Source organism: Chelonia mydas, chromosome 4 (assembly GCF_015237465.2).
Source record: "Chelonia mydas isolate rCheMyd1 chromosome 4, rCheMyd1.pri.v2, whole genome shotgun sequence".
Classification (NCBI taxonomy): Eukaryota; Metazoa; Chordata; order Testudines; family Cheloniidae; genus Chelonia; species Chelonia mydas.
The window spans coordinates 54,134,634-54,152,523 of NC_057852.1; the positions used below are offsets into that span (position 1 = coordinate 54,134,634).

Here is a 17,890-nt window from a genome sequence, read left to right on the forward strand (position 1 = left end):
GGATTATCCTGCAGGTGGGAGAGAGGAACTGCTCTGTCTCCAGAGCTCACTTAGCACCATTCACAGTTACCATTAAGGTGTTTAAGTTCAGCAACACTGCTCAAAGAGCTGAGTGTGCCATCTCCATGCCATTCTCAAACTTTTCTTTACAGAAACAGTGACTTTAAATTTAAACAAAAGTCAGCAAGCTGGTTCTAAATCAACAGATTGCCCAACTTTAAATTATCAGATGGAATCTCCAGTGTCTAATTTGAGCAATTTTTGCTATTAAGATTGGCTGAAAGTACTTAGTGGGATGAGGTGTTGGGGGAGGGTGAAGCCTGTTCATCTGGAGGCTGAAGAGACTAGAGTAATTAAAATATGCAAGAAATGATAACTTTTTAAATTCTCATTTGTATTGCCTAATCTCTGGACATGGGGGTTAGCTTCCCTTTTGACTATAATTCATTTATTTTCTTTTATATGCATTGTGTGCTATTTTACTTTAGACTTCACTCTTTCATAGTCATGCCTCAGTTTGTATTCACTTCTGATATGTTAGATGGTGAAACATACTGCTGGCTGATTGTTTTTTCCCTGAGGGACAGACATGCCCAAGTAAGGTTTTTTGTGTTGCCCAACCAGATGAAATGCCATTGTTGCGATCCAGTTTAACCCAGTTACTCAATTTGGATTGCTCATGGTACTGAAAAGAAGCATTGCAATCTGCCAGTGTCCTCAGGAAGATACAGAATGCGAATTGTCTCTTGAATATGGGGAATTGAGTTGAAATACTAAGTAGGCCCTAAAGAGATCAGGAAAGCAGTGACTGTTGGTGGAAGAAAAAGGGAACTACTTAATATGGAGGAAGAATGAGTGTGAAAGGAGAGGAAGTTCCTCACTGGCATGTGGGTTTCTTTGCTGATCTGAGGGAAGTGTCTTTCTCAGCTTTGAGGTTAATTGTAGGACAAAGGAGGAATATATCCGAACTAATCTCTGGCTAGCAAAAAAAAAAAATGGGGGGGGGGGGGGAGGAATACAGTGGACATTTGTCTAAGACACTTCAATTTGGATGCTTCTGTGGGTAGATTGTTGTGTTATGCAGTCTTTACTGAAAATTCTGTATGCTTTCATGTTTTTGATGTAAAGTGTATAATATAAATTATGTATTTTAAGTATGTTGGTAGAAACCACTTTCAGATATAATTTGTATTGACAGCTCTGCAATTAATAAATAAGTATGTATGGACGTATTCCTTCCTGTTTTGAGATAAACATTGAAGTGTAAGACTGCTGTTTTGTTTTGTTGTTTTTTTTTAAGTTTCGTTTGAGTCTGGGATTCTAACTTATGCTATTAACATGACACTTAAGAGGCAGTCTTTGGTGGCAAAGAGAGAGCAGGAACATACAGATCAAAGGTGACCTCCAAAGCTATGGGCCTGCAGTATCATTAGAGTTGACAGAATGCTCCTTCAGGAAGAGTTTATGTTGGCCATGCCACTCAGTATGAGCCTTTGATTGGGCAAACAATTGTATTGTCAGTAGTTTCAAAGGAAACTGCATGACATGTTCTAGGCTACCAAGGGACCAGAGCCAGAGGAGGAAGTGCAAAATGGCAGGTAATGGGAATATATAGAAGACTGTTGCTGGATGAAGTATGTGTTGTGAAAACAAATAAACATACTGCCAATGGTGTTTAAATATGTTTCTCCCTTGTAGGAATTGCCCAAACCCAGTGAAGAGAAGATTAAGTTGATTCTCAATCAGAGTGCTTGGACTTCTCAATCCAGTTCGTTGCCATCTTGTTTGTCCAGACTTTCTGGAAAATCTGAAACTGGGAAAACGGGTCTAGTTAACCTAGGAAATACATGTTATATGAACAGTGTTATTCAGGCACTTTTTATGGCCACAGAGTAAGTGTAAAACCTTTTAATCCTTGATATTCCATCGGCCTTTTAAAAAACTGTATCTGTTACAAATTAATCCACATTACACTTTGTGAAAGGCAAAATGATTAAAACTGTCCTGTGCTACATGTTTCCTAATAAAGCCTTATAGGAGTTCCCTGCATTTAAATGCTAATAGTGTACTGAGTGAGAACATCTAGGAAAGAGTGTTAAAATACAGTTCTGCCAGTCTAAAATTTTGGTGGTCATAAAAGTAAGTTACATATTTTATGTTCATTTGAGAGAAGTGTTACTATCAAACTGTAGTGACGTACCCTGTTTAGTAGCAATTTAGTTGGTACTTGTCAGTTTCCTCAGTATCTAAAATTGGGTTAGGGCTGCAATATTGCGTTCAAGCTCCAGGCCCAAGAGAAGTCTTTTTTTTTTTTTTCACCTGCAGGGTTGAAGTTAATTGTGGTACTCTATTAAATGTTGAGACGAACTATAATACTTTGTCTGCTTTAATGTTTTTGGTGTGCTCCTCCATTCTTAAACTTTTTTTATTTAAAGAGTTTTGCAAGAGGTCAGCTCTTGTTCTAGAGTTGTCTTTTTTTCTGTTTATAAAACAAAATTCTTAGAGAAACAACCACTGAGCATTAAACCAGATGGTATACATTTTGCCCTTTTTTGTCAAATTAACTCCATCCTCCTTGCATGCATGAGACTTTGTTGCTGTCATTTTTAAAAAGTCTAATATGGAAACCAATTCTTGTCTTTGTCCATGCAGTTTCAGGAGACATGTATTATCTTTGAATCTAAATGGGTGCAATTCACTAATGAGAAAATTACAGCATCTCTTTGCATTTTTGGCTCATACTCAGGTATGTGGTGGTCAACTTCATCTGCTTTTTTAAGACTAGCTGTAATACTCAAGACTGACAAGGCTTGATGGCGCAGAGGTGGCAATTGGATTGGGAGAGATCAGGGTTGTCTTGAAATATAGATGTGATGCTGAGACCTGGGAGGAGAATGAGTGTAAATTACCTCGATCTCTTAGTACCCAGTGCCACCAAATGAACAAATATTATTGATATGCTCAAAGAAGCCCATATGTTCTTTTCCTCAGTCAGGGAAATTTCATTGTGGCAATCTTTTTGAGGTGAGATGAGGCTTAAGAAGGTATATCTTAAGAAACTGTAACCTTAAAAATAGACCCTAAATAATGTTAAACATTCAAAATGGATAATGTAAGTTGCATAGGTAAAATTTGGTGCAATGCAAATTTGTGGTTATCTTCTTTAAATTTTCTTGCAGGTGAATTTTTAAATTTTTTATTTTTATTTTTTTTTTTTTACAGGAAATGACTTTTCTAATAGAGTAACGACATATGAGAGAAGAAAATAGCTATTTTCTTTCTGCCACTTATATAGTTAAAGTAATGCGCTTTTTAAATTAAATTTAAGCAATATTAAGATAAATAGCAAAAGAAAGGAAGAACATGTCTTTTTGTCCTGAAGCATGGATGAAATGTACTGCAAACTTATTAATGGGGAAAAGCTTAAAATATAGGGCTCATAGGTATGCTCTCTTTGGTCTTATTCAATAGTTTTTTCACGAAAAGTGCAAACAGTAGAACGTTAAATAAGTAGCTGTAACTTTTTTGGACCTATAAAGAGCCTATTGAACTTTGATTTTTATACTAAAGGCAGTTCTGCAGTATTCATGAACTATTTGCCTCTTTCCCTACTATACAAAATTAGTTCTTTTTAGGTTGTCAATTAATCGCAGTTAACTCACAATTATCTTTTAAAAAAATTAAAAATAATCATGATAAAAAAATTGCGATTAATTGCAGTTTGATTCGCACTGTTAAACAGTAGAATACCAATTGAAACTTATTAAATATTTTGGATGTTTTTCTACATTTTCAAATGTATTGATTTCAATTACAACAGTATACAAAGTTGACAGTGCTCATTTTATATTTTTTATTACAAATATTTGCACTGTAAAAATGGCAAACAAAAGAAATAGTATTTTTCAATTCACCTCATAAAAGTACTATAGTGCAGTGGTTTTCAAAACTTTTTTCTGGGGACCCAATTGAAGATAATTGTTGATGCCGGTGACCCAATCGAGCTGGGGATGAGGGGTTTGGGGTATGGGAGGGGTCAGGGCTGGGGTGCGGGGCGGGGGGGGGGGCAGGAATGAGGGATTCAGAGTGTGGGAGGAGGCTCTGGTCTGTGGGGAGGGGGTCAGGGCAGGGGGTGCGGGCCCTGGGGTGGAGCTGGGGATGAGGGGGTTGGGTTGCAGGAGGGGCTCTGGGTTTGGAGGGGGCTCAGGGCTGGGGCAGTGGGTTGGGGTGCGGCAGGGCATCATGGCTCTAGGGTGGGGCTTGAGATGAGATGTTTGAGGTGCAGGAAGAGGTTCTGGGTTGGGGGGGCTCAGGGCAGGGGATTGGGGCGCAGACTTACCTTCGGTGGCTCCCAGGCAGTGGCGCAGGCAGGCTCCAGAGGCAGGCTTCCTGCCTGTCCTGGCACCGCAGACCGTGCTGCACCCCAGAAGTGGCCAGCAGCAAGTCTGGCTCCTAGGCTGAGGTACGCAAGTGGCTCTGCATGGCTCTCGCCCGCAGGCACTCCCATTACCCCTCCCCCAGCTCCCATTGTCCTGGGATCCAGCCAGTGGGCATGTGGAGCCAGTGCTCATGGTGGGGGCAGCACGTGGAGCCCCGTGGGCCCCCTGCCTAGAAGTTGGACCCGCTGCTGGCCGCTTCCGGGGTGCAGTGCAGTGTTGGAGCAGGTAGACACTAGCCTGCCTTAGCTGGGCAGCACCGCCAACGGGACTTTTAACGTCCCGGTTGGCAGTGCTGACCAGAGCCACTGGGTCACTGAGCAAGGCGACCCAGTGTCTTACATGCCGTGACCCAGCACTAGGTCGCAACCCAAACTTTGAAAAACACTGCTGTAGTGCAACTACATTATCATGTAGCCTCTTTTATCTTTATCGTGTAAGTGCAACTTACAAATGTTTTCCATAGCTGCACTCAAACAAAACAATGTAAAACTTTAGAGCCTACAAGTCCACTCAGTCCTACCTATTGTTCAGCCAATTGCTAAGACAAACAAGCTTGTTTACGTTTACGGAGCTGCCCGCTTCTTATTTACAATGTCACCTGAAAGTGAGAAGAGGCGTTTGCTGGCTACAAAAGTGCTATGCGTTGCAAGGTATTTACATGCCAATTATGCTAAACATTCATATGCCCGTTTATGCTTTCGCCACGATTCCAGAGAACATGCTTCCATGCTGATGACGCTCGTTAAAAAAATGATGCGTTCATTAAATTTGTGATTGAACTTGTTGGGGGAGAATTATGTCTCCTACTCTGTTTTACCCTCATTCTGCCATATATTTCATGTTATAGCTGTCTCGGATGATGACCCAGCACATGTTTGTTTTAAGAACACTTTCACTGCAGATTTCACTAAACGCAAAGAAGGTACCAATGTGAGATTTCTAAAGATAGCTACAGCACTCGACCCAAGATTTAAGAATCTGAAGTGTAGAGCATGTTTTCAGAAGTCTTAAAAGAGAACATTGATGTGGAAACTACAGAACCCGAATCACCACAAGAAAATCAACCTTCTACTGGTGGCATCTGACTTAGGTGATGAAAATGAACATGCAGCAGCTTGCATTGCTTTGGATGGTTATTGAGCAGAACCCGTTATCAGCATGGATGCATGTCCTTGGGAATGGTGGTTAAAGCATAAAGGAACATATGCATCTTTAGTGCATTTCGCACATAAATATCTTGCGACGCCGGCTACAACAGTACCGTGTGAACGCTTGTTCTCACATTCAACTGATACTGTAAACAAGAAGTGGGCGACGTTATCTCCTGCACATGTAAACAAACTTGGTTGTCTTAGCAACTGGCTGAACAAAAAGTAGGACTGAATGGACTTGTAGGCTCTGAAGTTTTACGTTGTTTTATTTTTGAATGCAGTTTTTGTACATAATTCTACATTTGTAAGTTCAACTTTCATGATAGAGATTGCAGTACAGTCCTTGTATGAAGTGAATTGAAGAGAATTTTTTACAATGCAAATATTTGTAATCAGTAATATAAAATGAGCACTGTACACTCTGTATTCTGTGTTGCAATTGAAATAAATATATTCGAAAATATAGAAAATATCCCAAACTGTTTTAAATAAATGGCATTCTATTATTGACAGTGTGATTAATCGTGCAATTTTTTTAGTCACTTGACAGTTCTAGTTCTTTTTCAAAGAAATGTTGTGTTCCATATGTTAAATATTCTTCAAGTCCTTTAAAATGAGTCGAAGTTCAGATGTCAAAAAGGTGATGAGACAATTTAGCCAAGTTATTTAGTAAGACTTGTATATATCGGTTTATTGTTTTATTATTACTGCCGACAGAGGGAGGCATATGCGCCTCGGATTTTCTTTGAGGCTTCCAGGCCACCATGGTTTACTCCTAGATCCCAGCAAGACTGCTCAGAATATCTCAGGTTTCTGCTAGACAGGTACAGTAATGATTAAGTTAATGATAATCTTTAGGCTTGTAGAATGCTTAATTTTAATTGAGTGGTCATCTGATTGTTACAGTGCAAGACTGGGAGTCAAGATTTCTGGGTCCTATTCCTGACTCCGCTACTTAAGTGATGCATGATGTGTGTACCGCTTAACTTTTATGCCTCAGTGTATCCATTGTAAATCTGGATACCTACCTACCTCATAGATGTTGTGACTAGAGGTGGGTGAAATTTTTCAGACAGATTTCCCCCCTCCCCCTCAAAAAAAAAATACAGTTATGGTTGACTCAGAACTATTTGTGAATTTGGCCTAATAGTTTTGGCCCAGGGAAAGTTTTTCAGGGCCAGCAAACGTGTACATTTCCATCCATTCCCTCTTTTAGACCAGTAGTTGGGACACTCATTTGGTATGTGGGAGATCCAGGTTTGAGTCCCCACTCTGGAAAAGAGATTTGAACTCTGATCTCCTCACTGCCAGGTGAGCACCCTGACCTCAAGGATAAGACTATTCTTGGGTGGGCCTCTGTTTCCCTGTGGAAGCTTACACTTTATATAAACACTTGAATGCTCATTGGGCCAAAAAGAGAGAGAGAACAGATCTATGCACTGGTGATTAAGTACTCATCTGAGAGGTAGGTGTTGTGGATTCAGATCTCTCCTCTGAATCAAGCAGAGATACTTAAGCTATGATAAAACCAGCTCTTGCCTCTCACTTTGTGGGAAACTGTTCCAGATGTGCAGTAGTGTCCCCAAAGGACCACCTGTGGCCCTCCATGTGTCTCCTCTTTTTTTTTTTTTTTTTTTTTTTTTCTTATTTGCATTTTCATTCTAACTTTAAGTTCCTTGGGAATAGGATAAATTTTATAGCCATGAAAATGCTATGCATGCCATATGGCACTATAAATAATACATTTTTTAGCTTGCTTACTGAATCAGAAGTCATTCAATGAGGGTCATTCAATCAGAAATGCTATTTGTTATTTATTTTAATATATATCAAAGAATGGCCCTACTGGGTCAGACCAGTATCCTGTCTTCCGACGGTGGCCAGTGTCAGGTGCCCCAGAGGGAATGAACAGAACAGGTTATCATCAAGTGATCCATCCCCTGTCGCTCATTCCCAGCTTCTGGCAAACAGTGGCTAGGGACACCATTCCTGCCCATCCTGGCTAATAGCCATTGATGGACCTATCCTTCATAAATTTATCTAGTTCTTTTTTGAACCATGTTATGGTCTTAGCCTTCACAACATCCCCTGTCTTTTGATTAGCATGTCTCTTGATTAGTATTTGGTGACATGACTACATTCATTAATATTCTAATTCTCATCCAAAACTGCGTACACAGTTGTGCTGTAATAGGCATAATCTGTTTGCTTTTCTGGTGGCATTGACATTTGAGTTTTAAGTTAATATGTAAAATATTGACACAAATGTTCATAATTTAAGCAACATCTAACCAAGCTTTTTATTCTACTGTACGTTGTTTAGTATAGATGGAAAAAAAAACTTGAGCTGTATAAAATGACGTTCAGAAATATATTTGGAAACAGTGCATCTGTTGGATTTTTGTTTTCCAGACTGCATGAAGAAGAGAGAACCTTGAAAGCTTTGTCTTCAGCAAAGCCATCTGAGACTATGATGAGTGACGAGTCCTTGGCACAGGAAACTGCCAACAAGGCACAAGTGTTTACTGAGGCACCTTGCACAGGAGGTGAAGAAAGAACATTGATAGAGAGAATGTTTGGAGGGAAACTACAGACCAATATATGCTGTTTGAACTGCAAAAGTACTTCTCAAAAAGAAGAACCCTTCACGGATCTATCGCTGGCATTTTGTCCTCCCACTTCATTGGAAAGTGTTGACATGCAAACCATAACACATTCTTCTGAAGTGAAAGATGACTGCATGGTGCAAACTAGTATTGTAGCATCCAGTCCTGTTGAAGAATCAGCACTTGATACATCTCTGGCACTAAGTGATGGCTGTGAAACAGTTATGAATGAGGGAATTCTGAAAGACCTTCTTCCTGCTGAGTTGAGCTCTGAGAATATTACAGATTCTGATCTGTACAAAGTTCAGGATAGTAAGAATGTGTCTCAGAAGCCAGTAAGTGAAAATACTCCCTCAGTTACTGACTTACTGAATTATTTTCTGGCACCTGAGATTCTAAATGGAGACAACAAGTATTATTGTGAAAAATGTGCCTCTCTACAGAACGCAGAGAAAATTATGCAGATCATGGAGGAACCTGAATACCTCATTCTCACTCTCCTCAGATTTTCATATGATCCAAAGTGTCATATAAGGCGGAAAATCCTGGACAATGTGTCTCTACCACTTATTTTGGAATTACCGGTCAAAAGAACTGCATCCTCTTTAGGTGTAGTATCAAGGGGCTGGTCTGTGGATGTTGAATTCTCTGACACTGGAGAGAATCTTGCTAAAAAACTGAAGCCTTCGGGTGCTGAAGAAGTGTGCTGCCCAGAATTGGTACCCTATGTATTAAGTTCTGTTGTGGTGCACTCTGGTATATCCTCTGAAAGTGGGCATTATTATTCTTATGCCAGAAATATCACTGGTTCAGGGCCTTCCTTAGGGCTGTGCCATCAATCAAAAACTATGGCTTTAGCTTCCCACAGCAGCTTGTTGGCAGGGGAGATTTCCCATGCAGTTATAGAAAATGACCTGGACGCTAATGAGATGTCAAAAGAGTGGTTTCTATTTAATGACAGCAGAGTGACGTTTACCTCATTTCAGTCTGTCCAGAAAATTACCAGTAGGTTTCCAAAGGACACTGCTTATGTGCTGTTATACAAAAAACAGAATTGTAGTAGTGGTTTCAATGCCAATTCAGCAAATGGACTCTGGGTGAACGGAGACCCTCCTCTGCAGAAAGAGCTTATGGATGCTATTACAAAAGATAATAAACTGTATTTACAGGTAAGATGAAAACATAACTAATGTGAAGAGTGACAGTCCCCTGAGGACTGGAAAACGTGGATCAACTTGCTTGCGGTTTCTAAAATGGTTACTTCTAAACATTCTGGGAATTAATCTCAAAATCTTGTAGCTCATAAATCCTGCTGCCCTTACGCTAGTAACCGTTGGACTACATAGTAAAATTTTAATCAAATTTACCAGTACACAGCATTATGTGAAATATGTTTATAGGAAGAACTCGCATGTTTTAACCTCCTTCTGTATTTCTAGGGCAGAGATTCTCAAACTGTCCTTTGACCACGAGTAATCAATCCAGGATTGGATGATCAAACAGTACTGGGGTTTTTTTATTGCTACCTGCTAAATTGCATTAAAAGAAGCTAAAAATATATTATGTAGAAAAGTTAGGGAAATATTTGTGATACCATAAATATGGTCCATGCTATGAGCATTTCAGAACCCCTGCGTTTTGGGGTTCACTGATTATTTGTATAGTACAGTAAGGTTTTATTATTTATAACCTTTTTACAGTGGGTTAAATTATTTTAGTATAATCCTGTTTACTAAATCTAAACTGAAATTAGAAAAGTCCCACTAGCCCTCACTGTGAAGAACTATTATGGTACCTCCAGGTGCTGAAGAGAATTATGGGCTTATGTTGTAACCTATTCTTGGCTCGCTATTTTTAAAACTTTGTGTGGTAAAGCATTACCACAAATTGACAGTCTGTGTTTACATGCTGATTGTTGTCTGCTCAGTAAGCACAGAGGAGTAGAATATAGCTTCTAAATGTCTTACCAACTATATCTCAGGCAGCTGTGACACTTTTGACTCAAGATTGTCCTGTCTTCCATCAATCTGTTTACCTTTCTCTCTCCTTTAATTTGTTTCACAGCAGTGAGGAAAAAATAAAATTTCACTGACTGTAAATCTATAACGGGTACTTATTGAATATTAAGTTAATCTGCATAGTAACAATATGTAGGTAAAATGGAAATCTTGATATTTTCTTGTATGACTTGCATAGACATATTTTAAAAGCTTCTGGCAATACAGGCCCACTGTTCTAGTCTGGGTTCCTAGCTGTACCAGACAAACAATTACATTTGGAAGAAAGAAAATTAGTAGGAGGCTAACGGCAAGTATTTATCCATTTTGAATTATAATTCCATGTCCTTTCTTCTCTAGCCCATCAGAAAAAAGGGAAAAAAGCCCTTAACCATAGCAGGTTACGAATAGAGCCCCATAAAATAATGGGAGCAAAGGTGGGTCCCAAAACTAAATACTAGCCACAGTAGATGGACAAGGCCTTTGCCCGCTCCCGTTCATGTATTTTTCGTATTCGATCCAATTCAACCGCCAGCCCCAGAAGCAGGATGACAAAATTAAGCAGTTTGCTTTATTAATGTTTATAACATTAAGGATAGGCAATAGTTTTAACTCCGACAAAACAGACCAACCATGTGGGTATAGTCTACCTTAGCACATTTTGTTCCAAGATTTTTTATTGACATGTAACTATGAATCTTACCATTTTTAGTACAGATATAGTTTGATAACAAATATTGTTTCTTTTGAGTGTGCAGAAGTGTGCTAGTTGCTTCAGAGACCCAAATCTGTCCTTGCTCTGTAGAGTTCACAATATAAAATAAAATATCTTACAAGTAAGATCATAATTAGGCAACCTCTACAAGATTATTTATAGATGTTGACATAAAATTCCTGGACAAACTGCAACTGAATTAAGTCCCAGGTCTCCAGACTTCTCCTTTATTGGAGCAAAGCAGTGCTGCAGCAATAAGTGCAAGGATGTAATATAGTAAAACTCAGGCCTTAGCACTTGCAAATTCCAGACTTTTAAGATACTGTAGCCATAACATTTTTATGTAACTGGAGATTTCCATGTGAAAGTAAAACTGCTCATGGTGGAGTCAGACTGCTATGGCAATCTTAGCTGGAAGCTTTCTTGCAGTCTCAAGCAACTGAATCTTGCATTAAACAAGTCTGAAAGTATTCTGTCACTGAGATGGAAGCTATCTAATCTGTGTCCTATGTATTCTGTTGCACAGTGGTCCCAAACTCTGGCACTCCAATGAGACATACTGGAAACTCTGTTGTAGCTTCTTTAGAGAATCTTTAATTATGAAAATGAATACATTGAGTACTGTAGCCTGCTGTTCATTTGGTATTAAATTCATGGGTTTTTGACGTTGTCCACACTTTCATTTTTGCTATGTCGTAGATTTTTTTGTTTTGTTTTTTGTATTATCTACACAACTGCATCATAAAATTTTGGGGGAAGGGGAAGCAGGTGATTTGGGCAGCTGGATGAGGGCAGTTTTCTTACCTGCAGAGGTCTGAGAGGCAGTATAGGATTGTGGGATAAACCCAATAGCTGGATGTTCTTGCTAAAATGATTAGCAGTTGAATAATCTCATTACATTTACACTTATTTTTGTTTCAGAATTAACATGAGATCCTTGCTATTAAATTCTATAGAATTTAATAGGGTTGAAATTTTATAGAACCCTACAGGTTACTCTAAAAATGAATAGAATTTAATACGGTGTTATCCTTTCTGTGGGGATTTTGAACCATGCTACAGAATTTCAGGCACTGAAAGCTCTTTGTAAACCTACTGCTATAAACTGATGGCTAGATTGTCAAAATAGGATTTCCATATACATTCACAATCACCCAAATGATGACTCTGAGCAGTGTTTGTGTGCAAAGGAGTTTGGTGCATGTAAACTATCAATTTTGCACACGGTTGGTAGTGTACAGATGGAAGCCATGTTAATGGTTCTTTTGAAAACTTACCCTTTGGAATAAAAAGAGCAAATTATTCTTTTCATATCTTTATCATTTTTAGAGGTTATTTTACTCTCTCTTATATCCTTCCCTCAAACTCCAACCTCTCAATATTCAGTTGTGCTTTTTCATAAAGTTGTATCCTGTTAAGGACAAGATCGTGTCCTTTCCTTGACAAAAACACATGTTCTTCAATGTTGAGTTTCCATCCATCTCAAACTAATGCCTAGGCTTCTAAATTCAATGTAAGAGGACAGTGTGCAGAAGGATTGAAGGATAACACTTTGCTATCCTCTAAACTGTGAATGTTCAAACTTGTCCATTTAAATCCAGTTCATGTTTTGAGTATGTTAGCAAGAGCGATCTTACTTCAAAATTAAAAAGTTTGCTTAGGAATTTAGCTTCTGATTATCTGAAAGAGGAATGAAAGCAGTTATTTGTACTTAACTCTATATAGGATGTTAATATGTTACTTGCTTTCCTATTTAAAATTGAGTATGTTTCACTAAAATCTGATGGATTATTAAAATCTGGGAACAACTGCATTAATGAGACTTGTTTCTCTGTATTGTCTATCTCATATTGGAAGCAGGAGGAATATGTATTGATGACTTGCTCAACATAGAGCTCTATTCTCAAGTTGTAACATTGTTACATTTAGAATTTTGTGCCAATAGATTTTCTTCTTTCAGGCAAACGCTTAAAATTGCCAAGACATAGTGAAGTGTTTTGTTGGAACATAAACCACACAGTTCTTTTGGGGGCATTTTTTAGCATTGAAGACACTAGAAAGGATTTTTTTTTTTTAAATAGGTGTACTCTATCTAGAAGTGTTCAAATACTTTTGTGCCTCTATAGAAGGGTAATTTTATCGTATGTACATTTAACTTACATATATTGTACCAAAGGTTTTTTAGCACATGCTGTAGTAACTGAGCTATGATCATGAATGGAACTAGGTTGCCCTGTTGTAGTTGCTGCTAAACAATATCTCCCACGATCACTGATGGGAGTCTTTTAACTCTTCTATACTCTTTTTATTGCAAATCGGTGCACTGTTCTGGGGTTCCAGTTTAGTATGAGAGTCCCCTATACACAATTCACTTCATGGTCCTGAAGGAGATCACTGTACCTCTGCTGCTGCCAGTAGTGTTTCCCAAGAAACACCACAGTAAAAACACTTTGTTGATGGTACGGAGCATTAGTGGTAAAGGCACAATTTTACTGTTACTGATGGCATAGGAATGGCAAACCGCTAATTTCTCTTCTTTTTATCCCCTCTCCTGCCACAGAGGGAAGGGAGCAAAATACCAGCAATACAGTGTTATGGATGAGATTTTTAAAAGTCAGTCATTTATGGTTCTCATGACTCTAACTTACTTTGTACATGTACTAAAGGCTTTAAAGTTAATGCGACACTTGGCATAGTGTTAACCTGCTTGCGCAAGCAGTTTAAATTAAGCAGATGCTTTGGGGTTTTTTGTGGGAGGGGGAAAAAAATTTGTCCCATCTGGACCAGTTTAACTACTAGCTATATTATATACATGTCAAACTCAAATTCTATAGGAACTTCTGCAGTAGGACAGCTTAACATATATTCATGCTTCTAGTTGACTGCCATAATGCTGTAATAAAAATCCTTAGTTATAAATCTATATAATGAACTTCTAGTTTAAAGCTTGAAAACACAATAAATTTATTCAATTCAGAGCACATGACTACCCTAGATGTTTTGCAATCTAAATTAGAGTTGCACATTTACTTTTCAATGTTTGGATAGCTAATCTATAGTAAATTTACAGCTCATAATGAGAAACTCCAATTACATTTGAATTGTATTAAAACAAAGGCTCTAGCAACAGCATATTGGAACCATTCCTTTAGTATCTCTCAGTAACACTTGAGCTAGAAGTTATGTGGAATTTAATATTTCCTGTTAACTTTGGATTCCATTCTTGTCCTTCTGTGACTGGAGACAGTTTACTGTTGTCACTCAGATGTAGCCAGCATAAGCTCTGCCTATTCGTATTAAGTGTCTGGCTTCAAATTCCAAAAGCAAAGTAAATCTGAATTAAGGCCATTCTGTCCATGTTTAATGATGAGGGAGTGAGTTAAATAGCTTCAAATTTAAGGCTGCATTTTTTGGCCGTACGAGTAACTTAAATATGCACAGGCTATTGCATCACAGAAATTACACATACACTATCATATGAGTGTTAGGTGCTGTAACACAAGGGTTTTTTAATCATTGGCTCTGTCCCATGCTCTTGCATTGTAAGGGTCTAGGTGATGCGCAAAAGAAATTGTCTGAATTCCCTCAGCTTTAGCAAGATATGCTTAGTGGTCCCAATAGCTGGGTAGAAGGAAGTTCCCTGGAACCTAGATATTTTATTTCTTTTTAGCAATGTCCATCCTTACTCTGATTCTGTATCTCAGCCTGCATGAGACTTGTAATATCCTATAACTGACAGAGCTACCATGCAACAGCTCTTTAAGAAAAAGTTGGATAAACCATATTGAATGAATAGACACTAATACATCATCCATGTTTTTTGCCTTTTGTGCCAGTGCAATTCCAATATCCTGCAACAGTTTAGTGTCAGAGGTGTCAGTTGCAGCTAAAAAAAATGGGTTTCATTTAGCTTTTGAACATGAGGTTCTGTGAAAAGATAGGCTCTGTACCGTACTTCTAAACTCAAATCCTGGTGAGACTGTCTCTGTCTTCAGTCATGTTTGTTAGTTACTTAGGGCCAGATTCTGATATCCTTGCTCGCCTTCAGTAATGCTTCGCTTTCTGAAATAGACCCTGGATACTGTCCCACTGCAAGTTGAAAACAAAAAAGTAAAACAATTTAATAGAGAATCCGTTGTATGGTTTGTAGTTTTCTTATTTTTCCTAGTTTGTAATGTACCTGGTTCTTACTGAAGTAGCTCTTAAAACAAGTTTAGATATAAATGAAATAAGTTTCAATTTTGGAGTTTTTAACTGCCTGTATTCTTTAATTTCAGGAGCAAGAACTTAGTGCTCGAACACAAGCACTACAAGCAGCCTCGGCCTCATGCTCTTTTCGACCCAATGGATTTGATGACAATGATCCCCCAGGAAGCTGTGGACCCACAGGTGGCGGGGGTGGAGGAGGATTCAGTACTATTGGTAGACTAGTGTTTTGAGGAAGACCTAGAATACATTGGTTCCAAAACAGTTCCCCCTGCTGTTTAAGACTGTTAAACCACTGAACTGCTTCAAATATCATACCAAGCTTTTGTTTTTGAGACCTAATCCTTGTTCAGAAAACAAATGTTAATTTTGTTTTGTTTTGGTTTTATTTGAAATAAATAAGTACATCATGGCGAAAACTACCTCTTAAATCCTATTGTTTTAATAGCAAGATGTGCTTGGCGAAAAAAGAGAAGACTGGGGAAGAAAAGATTTGTATGTAATCCCTAATGGCACTGCATCACATTTAATAAATGCAATTCAATCAGTTTGTACCATCCCAATCCACTGAATAAAGGAAGAGGAGAGAGTTCATTCATATTCTTCTAAAAGAGAGATGGTTATTCAATAGTGGAATGCTTTCAGGTGGGCATAATTGCATACACATTTTTTCCTTCATAAGTCTGGAAATCTTAATGGTGGCAGAGGATACACCCTTATAATGAAGGCAATAACTTAAATTTTAAAACATGACCACCTACAGTACTTTCCAGGGTAGGAGTTATTCAGATTCAGTATATTTGCATTTTGAGTACAAATGTAAAGAGTCATTTATACACGTTTGCTAAATCATTTTCAAGAAATGTGCATGGTCTTGTAGGAACAAAATTTTTAACTGAACTAAATTTGTAGTATTTCTAATTGTTTTGGGGATTTCTAAATTATTTCAAGAAGTATATCTGCTCTGTATTTGAAAGGAGGAGGTTCTGTATGTGCCTTGCAGTACTGTAACTTAAATACAAAACTTTGAGGCTATGGAAGAGTTAAAGAACAATGTTAGAAATTGTTTTGTGTTAATATTAGAAATTAATACATTTTTGGAAAGTTATTAGATTTTCCAGAAGTAAAATCTGATGGTTCTAAAACTCTCATGTTGTCATTATTTACAGTTCAGTAGGGGCGGTTTTTGAATTGCAACTTCTCTGGCCTACATTATTAAGAAGTTGATCGTAAACACTGATTCATAGTTGTAAATTGTTTTGTCTAAAAAGCTGCTGAGTTGATTCTTACCAAGTGGGTTAAGGTGTCTCAGACTGCCTTGACTTCCCAGTATCCAGATTCTTTTCTTTTATGATTGTCTAACAATAGGAACTTTATGCCTTGGAAGAGAATCACTAATAATGTTACTTATGGTTTGTCCTTCTTCGGCACTTCCAGCCTCTCCGAGGAACATCTGAAGACTTCCTTTATTCCAGTGACATACTGACTCCTTGGCTGTGCTGATCCGTGTGGTAATCCGTTTTACGGGCCATCTTCCAGAAGGTACCATTGTGATTATCTAGTCTGACCTTTTGGAGCCTCTCTGTATTAAGTCTCCTCGCTCTCTGATAAAACGGATGCAGATTAAGATGTTCGAGAGAGACCAGCACCAACATTCTATTGACAATCTGAGGCATCTTGTCCTGAACCTGGGGACCTAAACTGTTCTTGGAAACTTCTTGAAGGTTTCTGCCCCATTGTCTCTCACCAATAAAAAAGTACCCTTTTTATTCCCCCTTCCCTTGTGTTGGTATCCAAAGGAAGATTTGGCTCAGGGGAAGTACCTCAGTCTGTGCCTTGAGACGATGGGGCAGAATGATCAGTCCTCTTGTGGGTCATGCTAGCAATGTGCCTCTGGTTTCACTGCTCTGTTTAAAGAGAACTTGATAGGAGGGTTTTAGTTTTAATACTGAAATCTGTTGCAGTTCAGGAATCTTTTTTTTAAATGAAGACCGCTCTGTCTTGGTGTCTTAGGCCCAGATCCTAAAAGTGTTTAATCCCCCATTTTGCATTGAAATCAGTGGAAGTTAGGAGCCTAAAATACCTTTGTGGATCTGGGCCTTAATCTCTACCCCTGGTTATACTTATACGTGACATCCTTTAAAATTATGCATAGATCAGTGGCGCACATACCTCTAAGATTGCTAAAGAGCATACACAGAATAATCCAAATTCAGGTGCACAGTGTAGAAAGCTCTGTAGGATCAATTTCAGTAATATCTGCATAATTAATTAGTTTGATATTAATAACAAATAAGTTGATATCATGTGAGAATATAAACAAGTACCAAACTTCTGCCAGAGAAATATAAATATGAGTGTACAGTGAAGAGGAGCAGAGCGGTAAAGCAGTTGTACAATTGAATCAAGGGTCCGTTTGTCTTTTAAAATATACACTTTACCTAGAAGTGTAAGTTCCAGTTTATTTACACCATCTGTAAAATGAGGATATTCATACTAACCTTTGTAAAGTGCTTGGACAGCTCCTGCTACAAAGCACGATGTAAGAACTAGGATATTTATTATTTATTTATTTGTTTGTTGTTTAGTTAATGTTTCTTTACATTTTTGCTTGGTTTTAACAAAATGCTCCTTTGAAAGTGCCAGGTCCTTGAAATGTGCACCTTTCAGGTGTTTATGTGAACAACAGCAAAGACTTGAAATAAATACTAAAAGCAGCAAATGTGGATCAGGAAAACTTCTTTGCTCCCATGACAAATCAAACTTTTTTTATACC

General features: G+C 38.2%; 1 protein-coding gene across 1 annotated transcript in view; it reads left to right on the plus strand.

The window, feature by feature from the left end:
- The window catches only part of USP38 (ubiquitin specific peptidase 38), a 28,952-nt gene extending 12,693 nt beyond the window's left edge, over positions 1-16,259 (plus strand). The window contains exons 6-10 of the mRNA XM_037897261.2: positions 1,699-1,892; positions 2,653-2,746; positions 6,308-6,414; positions 8,003-9,365; positions 15,186-16,259. Coding sequence (XP_037753189.1) covers positions 1,699-1,892; positions 2,653-2,746; positions 6,308-6,414; positions 8,003-9,365; positions 15,186-15,347 — 1,920 coding nt within the window. The 3' untranslated portion in view covers positions 15,348-16,259. The remainder of the gene's footprint in view (positions 1-1,698; positions 1,893-2,652; positions 2,747-6,307; positions 6,415-8,002; positions 9,366-15,185) is intronic.
- The last annotated feature ends 1,631 nt before the right edge of the window (positions 16,260-17,890 follow it).